Genomic DNA, 16,273 nt, shown 5'->3' on the forward strand with positions numbered 1-16,273 from the left:
GGCTTCATCTCCGCCGTTGGCAGCTTCATCCTCGGCGGTCAGTGCCCCTCGCGCCCGCGCACGTCACCCTGGAATCCCCCTTCCCACTGGGCACTCTCCGTAGCAAAGCCCGAGTCTCCCACAGCAGCTCCCAGAGGCCTCCGGCCACTGGGGAGATAGCCTAGAAATACCCAGATCTGTTGTGGTAACCGCCGGCTTCCCTTAGCAGCCAGAGGCGTTACCCAAAAACTCCAGGGAGTCGCCCACAGCAGCCCTCAAGCCTACCTCTCAGCCAGGGAGTCCCCATTAGAACCTCCAACACCCCCCTCATTCCGTTCCCCGTAACACCCAGTTCTCCTCCACGAACCCCCAAGTTCCTGCCTGTGTTCATCACAGAGCTCAGGTTCTGGAACAGGCTGCCAAGGGAAGTGGTAAAATCATCACCTGTGTAGTTATTTAGAAGATGAGCAGATGTGTTGCTAATGGATGTGGTTTAGTGGTGGACTTAGCAGTGCTGAGTTAACTTTGATCTTAAAGGTTTTTTTCTAACCAAAATGATTCAATGATCAGCCCCACAGTGTCCTTGCTTCTTCCTAGCAGTTGAGGAGCCCTCTTGTATTGATGTGCTTTAGCAACCATCCTGTGGTGAAACCCAGACTCTAGCAATGACTGCTTCAGGGTTTTGCTCTCCCATAATATCCCCCAAAGCCACCTTAGAATCATTTAGGTTGGAAAAGATCTTTCAGATAATCTGCAGCATTCCCCAACACACCCAATACAGAAGACAGAAATAACCCTAATTTCTATGCAAGTCCAATTCTGTTATAAGTCTGTTCCCCTCAAGACTTACTTGGCCTGCTCTGGTTGTGTGTGACTCTGTCAGACCTGGCTGCATGGAAGCCCTGTGCTAATTCCCAGCCAGTGTCCTGCTCAGCTTATGATACAGAGTTAACCTTTTCTTGTGGCACTCTGGTGGAAGAGTGACCTGGGGTGGGCTGCCCCAGAAAGACTGCTTCCTGCCGTGACTTCACTTTGTGATCCCTAATCTTTCATTCTTTCTCTGTCATGCAGTTTGCCTCCGGATCCAAATCAACCCCCAGAACAAAGGCGAGTTCCAGGGCATTTCACCGGAGCGAGCATTTGCTGATTTCCTCTTTGCCAACACCATCCTCCATCTTGTTGTCATCAATTTTGTTGGCTGAGGTCGAGAAGAGACAGTGAGGTACTGATTGTTGGCATCACAAAAAGAGTAACCACAGCTCATGTGATTTCATAGTTTTGTGGAGTTGGGACAGTTAGTGAATCAAGGAGTCCTAGTTCCCAGCTCCCTCTTGGCCAAGTACAGTTAAGCTGTTGTCTTCTAGGTGGATACAGGGTTAGCATTTACAGTTCTCTGGTTTTGTGCCTGTAGTTTTTTTTTAGTTTTGTAATTTAAAAGGTAGTTTAACTAGAAGTGTTACTAAAACCTGCCCAGATTTCCCTCTTTTTGAAGGACTTTGGAAGCTGGAACTCCTGGGCTTTATTTCAAGGCCATGGTACAGCTGGTTTCCAAGTCTGGAATTTCTCAGCAGATGAGGGGAGGGAGTTTGGAACAGGGAGAGTTTGGTGCTGGAAAGTGGAGGACATGCCATGTTGCTACAGTTATAAGGGGCCACAAGATCATTGGAGCTTGTGGGGTGTTTCTTCTCCCTCTGCAGAAACATCACTCATGTTGCCTTTCTCTCTTTCCAGGTCTTGGGTTGCTCTTGAGCTCTGATGCCAAAGCCTGGCATTGGGAAGTGCTGTTTGCCAGCGGACTATTGCCTACTTGCCTGGTGGAGGGAGAGGAAGTAGGGCTCAAGGTTTTTCACTGCAGAAAATGGAGGGGTCTGCTGCTTCATTACAGTCACTGTAATGCTTCTGTCAATAAAACCATTTCTAACAGTCTTTTCCCTGTTTGTGACAAATACTGACATTCTTCTGACACCCAAGTTCTCTCTCGTTCACCCCTCTTTCCCCTTCTACCCAACAGGCTTTTTTTCTGTGCCCCAGTTTTCAAGGGCAGCAGGAAACAAGTTGTCTTGGAAACACAAATGTCTTCCACCCTTTTCATCTCCCAGTTTCTGCCCCTTTATCTTACAGAAATAAGTGTGTTCCCAGGCTTCAAAGCAGTGGAAAATCAGCATTAGGCTGTGATTAGCAGTCATGAATGGAAGGAAATGGAGGGTGTCCTCCAGCACATCCCAGGTGTACCTGTCTTCCCACCTAGCCTCCCATATCCCTCAAAACCATGTGGGGCACTGCTGGGAGTCCCAGCTGGACTTGCAGGCTTGCTGAGGCCTGCTGGTCATACAACTGCACCATCACAGTGTTCTGTGGTACCACTGTTCTGAAGAACCACTTCAATCTGGTGTTCTGATAGACCCAACAATGTTGGAAGGGGCTACCAAGCAGTGTCAGTGCCTCAGACAGAGCTGCACTTGATCTGTCTTGGGTCCATGGAGAAGGTGACCCCTCTGACAGCTGCATTGAAATCCCTTTCCCTTTCCCCTCTAACACATTGCAAAATGCTTAAACTGAACTGCTTTGACCCTTGGCCATTGCCTCCTCATGCCCAGCTTAGATCCTGCTTGAGGTCAGATGCTTCTTTTCCTGTTGGAAGAAAATAATGTGGTGATGAAGTTACAGGCACAGAACGGGCCAGCTAGCCCCTCCACACCTCTGCAGAATTTATCTGGGTTATCATGCATGAGGCTCCATCCTTGAACTAAGCCTGCTTCACACTTGTCTAATTTGCTCTGCAGCTGAAGCCCTTGGTATGTTAAATGTGTATTGAGCCTCTGCGACAAGTACTCAGGAGATAAAATAAAGGGGCTGATTGCTTCAGTCTCTCAGTGAGGATTATGGCTTCTGTTAGCCATCATTTTCAACTATGCTGCAGTGATAAAACCGTAGAAGCTTGAAACCTGGGGCTCCTAGGCTCTGAGCAGAGAGGTAGGATACAGCAGGGTCTTTATTCTCTTAAAGGACCTTCTCTGTCTCTGTGGTGGTAGAACAAATAATTCATGCCAGCTCTGACACACCCTCCAGCCCCAGGCATTAAGCTGTTTTTTTTACAGTGGTACCAGCTTTGTACTGATGTGGAGCAGGAGGGGACTCGGTGCCAGTGATTGTGAATGAGATACTGAGCTCTTCACTCCCGTTAAAGAAGGGAGCTATGCCCGGGACAACTAGAGCCGGCATGTTCACAGGAGAAGCAGCTCAGGGTAATTGCTTTGCCACTGCTGCTCCTGCTGTTTGCGAGCTTTGAGTGCCTCCCTGTGAGTGTGTGAGACTCGGCCTCCTCACGATTCAGCATCAGAGAGCACTCTGGGCTGGGACCCTCCTGTGACTGCACTGGACGGAGCCTGTGGCAAACAAAACACCGTGAGGCTTCTAGGGAGTTTCTTTTTTGCCCTGATTTTTACCAGTTTGCAATGCCTCTTAATTGCCGTAAACTTGGCACTAGAATTAAATTCTACTCCCACGTCTGAACAAGTTTCCACAAGTCTGTAGATATCGTCAAGCTCTGCTTATAAAGACCATGCACTGGTCCCTGCTCACACTGTAGAAGAGAACAAGAGGAGAGGTTGTTTCATGTAAAGGGCCATGTTTTCTGAGGGATGTCAAATGCCAGACAGTGTTTTCTCCAACAAAACCTCTAGAGAAGATGCAAATTCAAATTAACTTCCTATCCATAGTTAGGTATTAGAGTCTGGGATCTGATGGAGGTGGACCATGGCAACATCTCCTTCCCGGCCAGTGTGGGAGGACTCTCTGCCCTGCCCCATCTTTCTCCCTTCCTGCCTTTTGGGTCAGGAGAAATGAAAGAATGTTTGTGCTCAGGTTCACTGCCTGTATAATAGGATGCAGAGGTCAGTCAATTCAAAAGTCTTACACACTTCTAAGATCTTTCCCTGCCACCGCCACCTTTTATAATGTATTTTATCCTCTCCGTTCCCCTGCCTGTACTATACATAGCTCAATCTTTCTTGCTGTACCCAAAACAATGCCCCCATACCCAAAAGTGGGCTGTGGTGAGGGGGTGGGAAGGAAAGGTGCTTTAACCTCATTCAACTGGCTTGTGGTCTAACGTCTGATGTTCTTTTCCACGTGTTTCTCTGCCTCTCTGCCACATGCCTCATCAGCCCTGCTCCCACACCCTCTGTTTTGCTCTCCATTTTCCAGAGGAAGCGGTTTCTGTGGTAGGGCATAGAGAAGCATCAAAAGGTGACCCAGATCTTGATTGTGGCGTCATGGAACTGGTGGTGTGTCCTCTTCCTACCCCACCTGGCCCATAAGACCCTTTCCACATCCTGTCTTACTGTGTTATTTCCTGCCTTTGCTTTGCACTGTGGTTTTTCTTTCTCGAAATAAACAACAAAGTGCAAAGTGCTGAGGGGAGGTGTTGGAGGGAGCACATTGTGGTGGTGGTAGCTGAAAGTATTTTTTGAACCAGATCTAGAAATTCAGTGTTTTGCAGTTCACATGCTAAGAGTCACCTTAGTAGAAATATTTAACTTTAGCTGTACACTCATCCCCTCACTGGGCAAATCTGACCACTGGGGTTGTTTAATGTGGAAGAGAAAGACAGATTTGGAAACAGGCAGCACACTGTCCTTCTTCCTTACAGGGAGAGCAGAGTTTGAAGTGCAGCACAACAGATTCAAGATAGATATTCATTTTTAAAAGTGATGCTAAAGGTAAATGAGCATGGAAACTTTTCCTCCCGCAGCCCTGAACATTTCTGGAATGAGGTTAATCAGTTGGAAATCTGTGAAATGTGACAACTCGCCTTGTAATTAAAACATGGTTTAGGGAACTTCATCAAGCTGTTTCCCTGTGACATGCCAAACCTCATCATGAATGTAGTGTAACCTTCCAGAGCTGCCTGGAACCTAGCATCTAAAGAGCTGTGGGCTTTTTGCAGCTGGGGAGAAATTGGTGACTGTTGTGACAGGAGAGAGACAAGAGAATGAGTCCTTGAACATCTGTTCTATAAAATAATCAGGGTAATAGATAAAAAAAGTTCAAAGTTGCCCTTTGGTAGGAGGGGTCAGTAGCTGTCACCTGTGATAGACCACTTGCTAAATGGTCAGGGGGCAGCACATGGCAGGAGATCAGGAGACTGTTGACAGCACTGTGGATTCCAATCTGGCGGCAGGGATGTGGGCATTGTCTCTGCACAGGCATCCTGTCCCACACAAAGCACCAAGGCTTTTGGCTAAAAACATGTGAAGCATGAGCCTTTAAAAAAAACAGTGTTTCTTGCAATGACTGTGAATCCAGCAGGGTGAGAATTATGCCATGGGAAGGAATCACACCCACCAGTCTGCTGAGGCTTTCCCAGCCACTTTGTCTGGGCACTGCTGCAAGGTGCAAGCAGGGTTTGCAAGGTTTGCAGGGGTGTATGTTTCCCTCAGGGTGTCCTTCTTGTTTCTCCCTCCAGAGGAATCTCTGGTGCATCAGAGACAGATGGAGAAACCCATATCACAAAAGGAGAAAATTTCTTTTCCAGTCTTGCCAGCAACCGCTGAGCCTGGAGACAGGCCTGTTGTTATTAATGCAAAGCTGGCACCTTGCTGTCCACTGACACTTGGGAGTGGGGGACATTGAGAGGCAGGACATTTCAGATGTCTATGTTCCCCATAGCAGCAGACATCTACCTTCAAGAACCTTGACTGCTTCTAGTCCACTCACTGTGGGCAAGTTGTGTTTCACCATTGTCTTCACATAGCAAAGTCTTCTCCTGGAGGAGATGCGCTCTCCTCCATTTCCCTGCCTCCAAGGCAGTCATGCTGTCCTCACCCACACACAGCATGTTGATGTCCTGGAAATGGACTTGGTGTCTATTTTCCCCATGAGAGAATCTGGCCAGTTGTTGCAAACTGGTGGCTGTATCAGGCTGAGAGAAGAGTCCAGGCATCCCTTCACTCCCTCGCCCCAAAGGCCAGGCTCATTCCTAAAGCTCATGTGAAGGGTAAAACGAGTTCCTCAAACTACAGATACAAAAGACAAACAAGTTTCTTATTTTTTATAAGAATTGTTTAATAGCAGGCCTAAAGAAATGCCAAGATATCAGGGTGATTGCTGATACAATTAAAGAATTAGCAGCATACAAATTTCACATACATGCACTGTTTCCAAGAAGTGGACATGTACTTCAGTTTTATGCAATGATTATAATAGAAATTGGAAAATCTAAGGCTGTTCAAACTGAACAAAAAGAGCAAAGGTTGCTTTTTTACTAAACACAAAACCAAATCTTAAGCTGGTTTAAATTCAGAAAATGGGCAAGGACAGAGAGACTTTTAAAATAGTAAAAAAAAAATTTTTCTTTTATGATAATGAAGTGGGAATTTCACTGAATTTGGGACTTCTGGGAGACCTAGCAGCAAATCTTTTAGGGGAAAAATGATACCTTGCTCTGATTTACCAAAGATAGGAGGACATTGGCCATAACACCTTACATAAGACTCTGTTTGCTTTTCAGAGTGTTTCATTTGCAACTGAAATGGTGTCTGCAGGGTGTACTCTAAGTAGTGCATATATGAAAGCTATCCAAATATGAAAAATTCACATTCAAGTGATACTTAGCTATTTAGCTGGCTGTTTAGAACAACACTGCCCCAAGCAGAAATTGTGTGTCAATTTAATGCAATTAATAGTGATGTTTGGCAATTTATAGTTATTTATAGTTATAGCAAACTTGGCTGGATGCAAAAGGAGTGAATCAGGCATGTGGGGGAGCAGAATGCTGAGCATTTTTTAGTAGCCTCCTAACAATACAAATAAAGTGATTTATACTATAATGGCTGGCATGATATGCAGAAACAGCAAGTGATATCCCTCATAACAGAAATGTCTGGGCTCTCTTACACATGATGCTCTGGTAGATTCCTCAGCAGATTTTTTCATACTTCAGAATGTCATCATCTCGTTACTTTCATTCCTGTAATAAAAATAAAGTTATGTTAGGCCATTATTTGGTACACAGGTGCAGCTACACAATTGTAGAACAGAAGTGCCTAGGCAATAGAAAGAGAAGAATGAGACGCTGGGCCAAAACTAATATATTAGTTCTGAGGTCTTAAAGCCAATATGCATAAAAATTTCCCAGCTGGAGATTGGTCAGGGGATGAATCTGATGGATGAGGACAGAGAACGGTAGGATGTAAACAAAGAATGGATAAATTAAGTTAAATTTGCATGTGAATAAGGAAGAGTAAATAGGCTTGACATGTGGCCAAAAACAATTATTATGGCCAAAGAAGTGGAGGGGTTGTACTGTTGGTAGACAAAAGGTGTATGGATAGGCTGCATAAACAGTTCTTACAGAGAGAAGGAAGATTTGTAGCTAATGAACTGATCCAGACGTTTTCTGTCAGAGACTTTACCACCTCTCATGTATACTCACTTTTTTTTTCCACATAAGCATCGTCATCAGCACATTAAAAATTATTCCTTTCATTAAAACTATCTTAAGGCCCAGCTGTGATAAAGACAGTATGTTCAGGTTTTCATCTGTAAAAGTAACAGAGGAGGAAGTCACAAGAGCACTGAGGTATCCTCACATCCACACAGGCTTACGAGCACTTCCTGATGAAACTGTTCCACTTTGTGTGACTGAGCCAGCTACTAGGATAGCTAACGAGTCAGTGAGTGGGACTGTCTCACTGAGAAACATTGATTTCTTCTAGTAGGTGTTTCAAGTCAGGTTTTCATTCAACAACTACTTAACTATGCAATACGCAAGTCTGCCAACCATCTAGCTGATTTTGAATGCAGTGTGTTATGAACCTAGGGCACTGGAGATTTCCCTCTTTCCTCTCCCTAAATATTTTTAAATGAACATGAAGAAAATGAGTTAAAATTTATTAAAGGAACAAAAAAAAAAACAAACCTATTTGGATTTTCTATTAATCTTAAGTTACAAAGCCATTTTCATTTGAAAATATATTAGGGAAGCAGGGAGCTTTAATCAAAAAGTAATTTTGTGCTTATCTTTGAAAACCTCTTTCTGAAAAGAGTGATCAGACCAGCCAAGCTTACTGATGAGTATTTTTCTGAAGTGGTATTTTGGAAACCTTCAGTTAACTGTTGGTTTTTGTTTCAGCTGCAGTTTGCAAAAGTACAGCTATTCAGCAAACAGGGCAAGTGCAGAGGCAGGCTCAGCTCCTTTGAACTGGCAGGAACAGCAATTGCTTGGAGTCCAGCACTCACTCCCACATCTGCGAGCTGAAGCAAAGTGTGCTCAGAGGCACTGTATCTTTAGTGCAAATGGGCTTCTGAGCACACACTGCAGAAATCACCTGCTTAATTAGTTGTTTGTGCACCCCAGAATAAACAGTTTTTTTGAAGTCTGAAATGCAGACAGACCTACAGTAAGGCTGACTCATATCAGTGCCTTAAATAATTCTTTGATAGGGAGTGGTTGGCTAGCCATAGCAAGAGTATGTGGGCACTGGCTACACTGTTCACATAAAATAAGCAGCTCAGATCTGGAAGGCTACATTAACCCAATGATTTCCAGCCTGTGTGACCTTTTAGGAGAGTTCCAATCTGAGCTTTTGCTCCAACAGGAATTCTGCATACAGGCAACATTAGCAAACCCTTGATAAGCCAAGCTTTACTTGTGAGATGTACATACCTGTCCTGAAGTGTAGAGACACCCCTGTAACACATACACTGCTAGTACCTGCAGATAGTAACAAATAATTTAATTAATAACTTATTCTGGAAGTTCTTAAAGATATCTCTATTTAGAAAGGCTGGATTAGAGTTTTTGGCCAGTAAACCCTCCCATAAACACTCTTTTCTGCTATTTTCAGGGCAAGAATAAAGTATGATGTAGGAAAACTTCAGCATCCCATCCAACAAAGAAATTTCAAGCTATATAGAGAGATTTTAAGATCTCTCTGCTGTGACTGTACCAGTCTGCTGGTACCCTTAATCTTGCTTTCACCAAGGAGGCAGGCAAGGGAAAAGAGGCAAAGAGACAATGCTCCTCTGGAGTGTAGGAGCCTAATTCAGCATTGCTTGTAGGGCTGGGAGGTGTGAACAAGTCCTGCTCTTACTAATAGCAGAGACTGGAGTACCTCTCGCGCTGTACACACATCCAACAGTGCCATTACCACTTTCAGGGTCCTCGCCCTCTAGTTCTCCAAAGCCCTCATGATTTGCACCACACTGCATTTCATCTTTCTTGGCCCAGTAGGTTGACAGGTAGCTTGCTTCCTGTTTGTTCTCAGATGTTGCCACCTCCACAATAGCACTTGTCTGCTTATCAGCTGAGTTAAGAGTAAGGCTTTCAGGGGAGTAATCTGTGATAAGGCACATTTCCAAATCCTCATCATCTTTAGAGGTCAGCCTGTAGACTGAAGGAGATGGAGTAATATCTGAAAAAGGAGAAGAGACATTAGATGAAAGCACACTGTCACAGTTCCTTCAATCTTAACATACAGACATTTAGGTATGGAGGTTTTTCCATTATTCCAGTGTGAATCATGTGCTAGGACATCTTTAGAGAGTCAAGACATCCACAATAGAGCTACATGAGATGTATGTTGACAGACACAGAGAGTGGTCAGGCAGGATCCCCAGAGCATCTCAAACAATACTCACATGCTCACCCACATCCTAGATGTCCACATCTAACCTAGTCATTTGTCTCTGTAACAACCCATTCAGCTCTACCCTGCAGTCTGGGCCTCCTTTTGGATCTTGACCAGAAAGCATTCAGGAATGTGTGTAACATGAGGAGTGAGCACTCTGTGCTTCACTGCTACTGAATAATGTGTCTGGAGAGAACTGAGCAGCCCAGGGGCATTCTGCCTGTTCTGCAAAACTTTAGCCAAAACCACCACAGATATTCAAAATCCCGCTTCCTCCACCTGTCCTGTGGGACAGTGGATAAAAGTACCTAGTCTGAAGTGTGTCCACATTTACCACCCATCTAATTGTGTTCCTATGGGAAAAAGCTACGAAAGGCACTGCAAAGTCGAATTGTTATATTTAGTGAAAGATGAAACAAATGTTTCACTATGTTCATTATGTTCACAGACAGGGCAGTGCAAGATTTTTTTCTTAAATTTTACCTAGAAGAGACACTTGGGGAGCTAAAGGCTGCAGATTAAGACACCTGGAGTTTATTTCAGTTTTCTTGCTTCAAATTCTGCTAGCAAGTTAGTTAGAGTAGGATTTTCCACACATATCAAAATGTTACCTGTGGTTAAACACTTTTTTTCACATTTAGCTTTGTAAACTTGTAGTCTGAGCACACATTTCATCTCACCCAGCTCTTGAAGTCTGATTCTTTAAGAAGGTACTTTCCTAAATATTTGTTCATGTGTAATAGTAAAATATTTTTGGGCATAGAAGTACTCTAGTGATGAACAGGTGAAATATCATAAAAGACACAATGTAGGCAACATAGGATTTGGAGCTCAGCAAACCTCCGGCTGCATTTTCCATTGAACTTGACAACCACAGGTTTGAACTGGAGCTTCAGTTCACACTTGTAAACTGACAAAGTGTTATTGTGTAGGGTTGAGAGTTTAGATTCATATTAATTTCGTTCCTGTTCATACATCACACTGTTAAATATTGTAGAAATACTAAGGACAGCTTAGCTCCCAATTTTAGTTTTGATTTCTTCACATGGGGGCAGTTAGGACTAAAACTTGATTTTTAGAAACAATCTCAAAATCTTATTCAAGCGCAGGCCCTAGTTCTATCACTGAGATAAACGTTTTTCATCTGTTCAACTGCCAGTTGTTTGCACCTTAGAAAAACAGCCATACTTCTTTATTAGTGTGATCTCAGAAAAAAAACTAATCCACAAAGCCTAATGACTCATTCAGTGGCCCTTTTATCCTAGTTTTTCCCTAGCTTTGAGAAAACCTGATGGGACTGTCTCTTTCCCAACTATGTAGAATATGTTCTAATGTAGGTTCTGACTTCCCCAGTCCCACTGCCCACCTCTTATACTCCCAGTTATTGTTTTGGAAATAGATTTTAGTGAATGTTTGTTAGGGAGAGGAAGGTGGGAGCAAATAAAAAGCTTGATGGAAGATCCTCATATAAAAGAAAGATTAACCAGGATACATATTGTACATGGATATAAAAGACAGGGGAATAACTTCTTCTTTCCTTCTCTTCCATCCATGGCTGGCATCCAGGGAGGACTCTATCTGTCCATCCCCGTTGATCTCCAGGCTCGTGCATCCCTGACCCTCATCACTCTCCCCTCAGCTCCTGGCTGCTCTGCCACTCCTTCTGGCAGCTCTGCGACATTTTGGAACTGCTCACAGCTCAGATGCTGGGGGAGCTGCTGTGCGTGGGGGAAGGGAATAGGGTTTTTCACATTCCTCAACACATTTGAGGAATCATTTTCTTTTATCATTAGTATTTAATTAAAGCTGTCTAATTTAGTTTTCAATCTGGGAAGTCTCCTTCATTATGTCTCCCTTCCCTACCTGGGCAGAAGGGGATCGTGAGCATTATTGTTGCTGGTTTAATTGACCATCCTAAGTCAAGCTGTGACACCTGACCAGCCTACAGAGAAAACCAATTCCAGAGGCTGATTTCAGAGAGAGAGTAGCAGAAGCCTGTTCCAACATCAGACTGAGACCTAAGCATTTTTTTTCCAAACAAGCTAAAGTAGAAATCTTGAACTGTTTTAACACACAGCTTGTATTATACAGAGATTTATCTCATTCTTCACTCCCTACAAAGAAAACTCTGGTCATCTCTGGCCAGACTGGAACTGGTGTGATAGCATTCTTTGATCCTCTTATCATTTCTCAGGCTGAGACATGATATTCCACAGCTACAGTCAACCTGGACCTATTCCTCAGCACAGAGAAAATATATACCCCCTCACGCACTAACACAGGCTAATCTTGAGCAATGAGTAATCTTGAGTAATGACTTAACAAGCACTTTAGTGATGTTTGCTGGCTGTCCTCCAACAGAGGTTACATAAAGTCTACCAGAGGTCCTTTGTGATATCTGCTAGCCCTGCATGGATGATAGGATGTCTACAGCAAGGTTAAATGTCCACATTTAATACTTGAACCCTACTCTAGACTTCCAATGCTTGTGTCTGAAGGCACTCAAAAAAAAACAGGTCTTAATCCAGCATCAGCCAAGTAATCCAAAGTACAATGACTCTGTGAAGAGATTCAGTGTTTGCAAATATGAATATGCTGCTTCACTTACAGTGTGCAGGCATAATTCTGGTCTTCATCCTAAAAATGTGTTTGTAATTGCCTCTGTACCTACACTTGGGGAAGTCAAACCATGCAAATCACCCAAGATCTTTCTTAAAAAAAACCTTCAAAGAGGAAGATTTCTAGCTGAGCCAAAACTAACGATAAATTAATAGAGTAAGATACCCACTATGTCAGAAGAAATCAATTGTTCAAATAACCAAATAATTCTCTAATACCAAAGCAGGATACATCTGAGCTTATAGCATGTATTGACCTTCAGGAAAAGTTGAGATGGAGTTTCCTTAACTTTCATATTGGGAAGCAATACCCTTATTGTGTTCACATAACAGTTTATTCATCCATCACCTAAACTGCAGGAGAGATTTACTATGACCTTCTGTGCTGTTCCTTTCACCAGTGTTAGAGGAAGATTTCTGGAGATCTCAAGAAGAAATTTTGCTTATCTAATCCAGTCTTTAGAGCTCACAAGTGAATGAGTTGGCTTAATGCCTGTTTAACAATTGTCTGGGAAAAAAAAGACTTGAACCGGCTGTTCATGAAAGTCTGTCATTTTCACAAAATACTTTTGCATGCTTTTTCTTCCAAAATCAGAGGTTTTAATTGCCAGTTTCCAATTTTATATGCCAGGGAAGTATTTTCTAGAAAAAAAGTCATAGAATCATAGAATGGTTTGAATTGGAAAGGACCTTTCAAGATCATCTAGTCTAAATGTCTATTCAAATAATTTCAACTCCAAGAAAAAAACTTTCTGAATTAGAGATTAGCTAATCATCTGATGCCAGCCAAGAAAACCCTATTTGTTTAATGAGTAAGAAAAACTCCAAAAATATTCAAATGAATATTTGAAATTCCCTTTCTAAATTCCCTTTCTAAAAAGAGAAGGAGTATGATAATTTCTATGTTGATATAAAAATACTAGAAGAACTTTTGATCATACATTTGTGGATTTACCTCAGATGTAGATGTCTATTTCACACCAAAATCATATCCTTTCCTGATAGATCTATTTCATGGGTACTTATAATTAGATAACTTATCTGAGATCATAAGTAGCATTTCCAAAAATTACTCTCCTAGCTCCAGTTTCCCACACACCTCATTTTGAATCATTGCAAATACCATAGCATAGTAACCTGGGAAATTTCTTCCCAATGTAATATGAAATTGTGAGTTAAAAATTAATCCAGAGACAACTCTGAATTTTTTCCCCTTCAATGTAAGTAAAAAGTGCACTATATGGTGTTTGTAAAATAAGTTAGCTGTGCCTGGGCTAATATTTGCCTATTTATAATTCTGCAAAAACACTATTACTGACTGACGGGACTCATAACTTGATGTTAATGATAGGTGAAAGTTAAAAGATTGATGATGCTGTCTCATTTCCTCCTATTTCCAGTCTCCTTGTCTCATCTTCAAAAGCACACTGTTGAGAAATAATCCTGGGTTCATTTTGTTTCAGTCTTCAATCATCCTTCCACTTTTCATCTGCAGTTCATAAAGTTAGACCTTTTCAGAAACACCAACCAGTGGTCACTGCTCCCATCTTCCTACCTTGATAGCCTGTCCTCCAAATCTTACTCACCAGGACTGACTTTAAATCTAGCTCCTTTTTCAAACATGAATTTATTGTATCTTTCAGTTTCCTACTCAACAAGAAGCCTCTGCAATAAATTTCTGCCTACCTGCTGCATATTCCAATAGTACCCCATTTTAAGTATGTGGAAAAAGTGTCTACTAGGAGATGACATGAAGATATTTGAAATTTCATCCCATCTTTTCAGGTTTCTAGGGCATTTAGAAGTATAACTGAAGAAAGGGAAGAGCATCATAACAAGTTTAGTTTCCCTTCCAAATACAATTTTTCTAGTTCTTGACTGCTCACACCGTAACACCAGTTTTTACAGATATGGGAGGGGACTTTATAACCCCAAAATGTCATTACACATTCTCTTAGACTAAGAGCTAGAAAATCCAATTTCTAAGCCGTTAGTCAGAACAATCTCCAGAAATTGTATAATTAGCTTTTTAAAAATGTAAAAATCAAGTCTGAAAACTTTAATAGCTATAAACTCCGTACAACTCCTAAACCTTTTATGTAGCATTCAGCTGTGTGTTAACTGCTTGTAGCACTCTGTGTGTTATTGCACCATGGCTATTAAACCTGTGTGGTCATCACTGTCTTCTTTAGCTGTTCTTCTCTGCAGTGGGTCACTGCTGCACCATAGCCAAACACTCCCTGGATTTCAAGACAGCATCTCTTTCCCAACAAATTTTCATTAAGGGATACTGAAAAGAAGTGGGAACATGTTTCCATGAATATCCCTAGTCCATCTACCCAACAAAAAATTATTTAGCAGTCCTGGTATTAAGATGGAACAGAAAGCTCAAACTTACTCGGGGTAACAAGCAGTTGAGTCCCAGTTGCAAATATGAGTTTCACATATCCCTGATTGGCACACTGGTGTCAACCTCTATAAAAATGTTTTAGTTTTTTCCCAACTCAAACTGAAAACCAGGTTAACAGACATTCCAGAGCAGGGAAGAACTTAAGGCAACAATGATGAAACACATTGATTTAAGTCACCCTCAAAGTACCAAATAGATCTACTAGAAAATTATCAACATAAGAAATGGGAAATAATAATAATAACAACAATAACAACAACATTTATTCACTTTTTACAATTGTGTATTTTGCCTTTTGAGGCAATACTAGGAATAATCTGTGTTTTGCCACCTGTAACATCACCTACCAGTCTTGTTCAATGTGTGGACTGAGGATCACTGCCTTTCTGTCCAAGTTTTCTCCTGAATGTTTCACCATTTACTACCCACCTGACTTGACCACCAGCAAGGTTCCTCTTCCTAACACCAGCCTCTATCCTCCTCCATCCCCATAATTCACACTACCCAGAAAACATTTACAAGAACCCCTTTGACCTTGTTTATAGTTACCTCCTTAAAGGTTTCAGTACCACATTTTAATCCTGTCTAGATCTTGGAGTTTCACAGGGAGCTGCAAGGACAATCTGAGCCTTCTAATTCTATTACTTCAGGATCCTCACTTACTTAGGTACACGGTGGCAGGAGGGAGTAAGCATTAAGTATGGCCTTTCAGCTGTGACAGCTCAGCAAATCGTGATTCAAGTTCTAGTCACAAATAGAATCCACTTGCAATATTTGTGGATAATACAGTATCTGTACATCAGACAAACAAACTAAAGGCAGTCCAATTCCCATTCCATTGTTAATAGTAAAAATGTTAAGAGTATACTGTTCCTTGGTGGGATTCTGCTACAAGCAGAAATAAAATTATGGTAATCGCCATAAGTGGATACTTTCTAAATATAGCCATTCTTTTGTTTCAATACAGAATCACAGATTTGCAGAATCACAGTATTCTTCTGGTTGGAAAAGACCTTTAATATTGAGTCCAACCATTACAATCCAATGCATTTTCATCTGACATATAATCCATGACTTTGGTTAAGGTCAGCGGAAATGGCATGCTTTACCCTTAGGAGAAAAAAAATCCACATGACTTACTTGAGCAAAACCAGACTTTGTGTTATCACAGGAATGCAATTGTTGGAAAAGCACTGAAAGCACACGTCTGTGTGCAGCTCCCTCCAGGAAGACTGCTTGCACAGCTGCCCTGGAATAAATCCTACTAGTCAAGATGAGATCCCAAGCTACTATATCTTTGACAGATGCCATTTCTCAGATCTTGTGTATCCACAACAATCATGCAAATTAGGCAAAGAAATCAAGGTAAATGTACCTGGGGAAACCAGGAGTCTTGTCCCATATCCAAATGTGAGTTTGTAACTATTTCCATAGTCACCCAATAGTGCAGGCTTCTACAATATCCAGAGTGGTTTTGAATGGAACCTTCAACAGTTAAATACTCCATCAAAATAAATCCTATTTATCTCTATGATCATCTCATTATCAGATCTATATCTCAGATCACCATCTAATTTTCTTTCCATTTGGTGTTTTGCATCTTTCCAATTCCCAAACACGTTTCTTAATATTTC

General features: G+C 42.0%; 2 protein-coding genes across 2 annotated transcripts in view; one reads left to right on the plus strand and one right to left on the minus strand.

The window, feature by feature from the left end:
- The window catches only part of DAD1 (defender against cell death 1), a 5,106-nt gene extending 3,925 nt beyond the window's left edge, over window positions 1-1,181 (plus strand). Inside the window, exons 3-4 of the mRNA XM_010003084.1 lie at window positions 1-37; window positions 1,051-1,181. Of these exons, the coding sequence (XP_010001386.1) occupies window positions 1-37; window positions 1,051-1,181 (168 nt within the window). The remainder of the gene's footprint in view (window positions 38-1,050) is intronic.
- A 2,294-nt stretch (window positions 1,182-3,475) lies between these two features.
- The window catches only part of LOC104393575, a 41,066-nt gene continuing 28,268 nt past the window's right edge, over window positions 3,476-16,273 (minus strand). Inside the window, exons 3-7 of the mRNA XM_010003085.1 lie at window positions 16,015-16,093; window positions 9,132-9,395; window positions 8,648-8,695; window positions 7,415-7,521; window positions 3,476-3,562 (exon numbers count right to left, since the gene is read on the minus strand). Of these exons, the coding sequence (XP_010001387.1) occupies window positions 3,476-3,562; window positions 7,415-7,521; window positions 8,648-8,695; window positions 9,132-9,395; window positions 16,015-16,093 (585 nt within the window). The remainder of the gene's footprint in view (window positions 3,563-7,414; window positions 7,522-8,647; window positions 8,696-9,131; window positions 9,396-16,014; window positions 16,094-16,273) is intronic.

The sequence above is a fragment of the Chaetura pelagica genome, unplaced genomic scaffold (assembly GCF_000747805.2).
Source record: "Chaetura pelagica isolate M959 unplaced genomic scaffold, ChaPel_1.0 scaffold678, whole genome shotgun sequence".
Lineage (NCBI taxonomy): Eukaryota > Metazoa > Chordata > Aves > Apodiformes > Apodidae > Chaetura > Chaetura pelagica.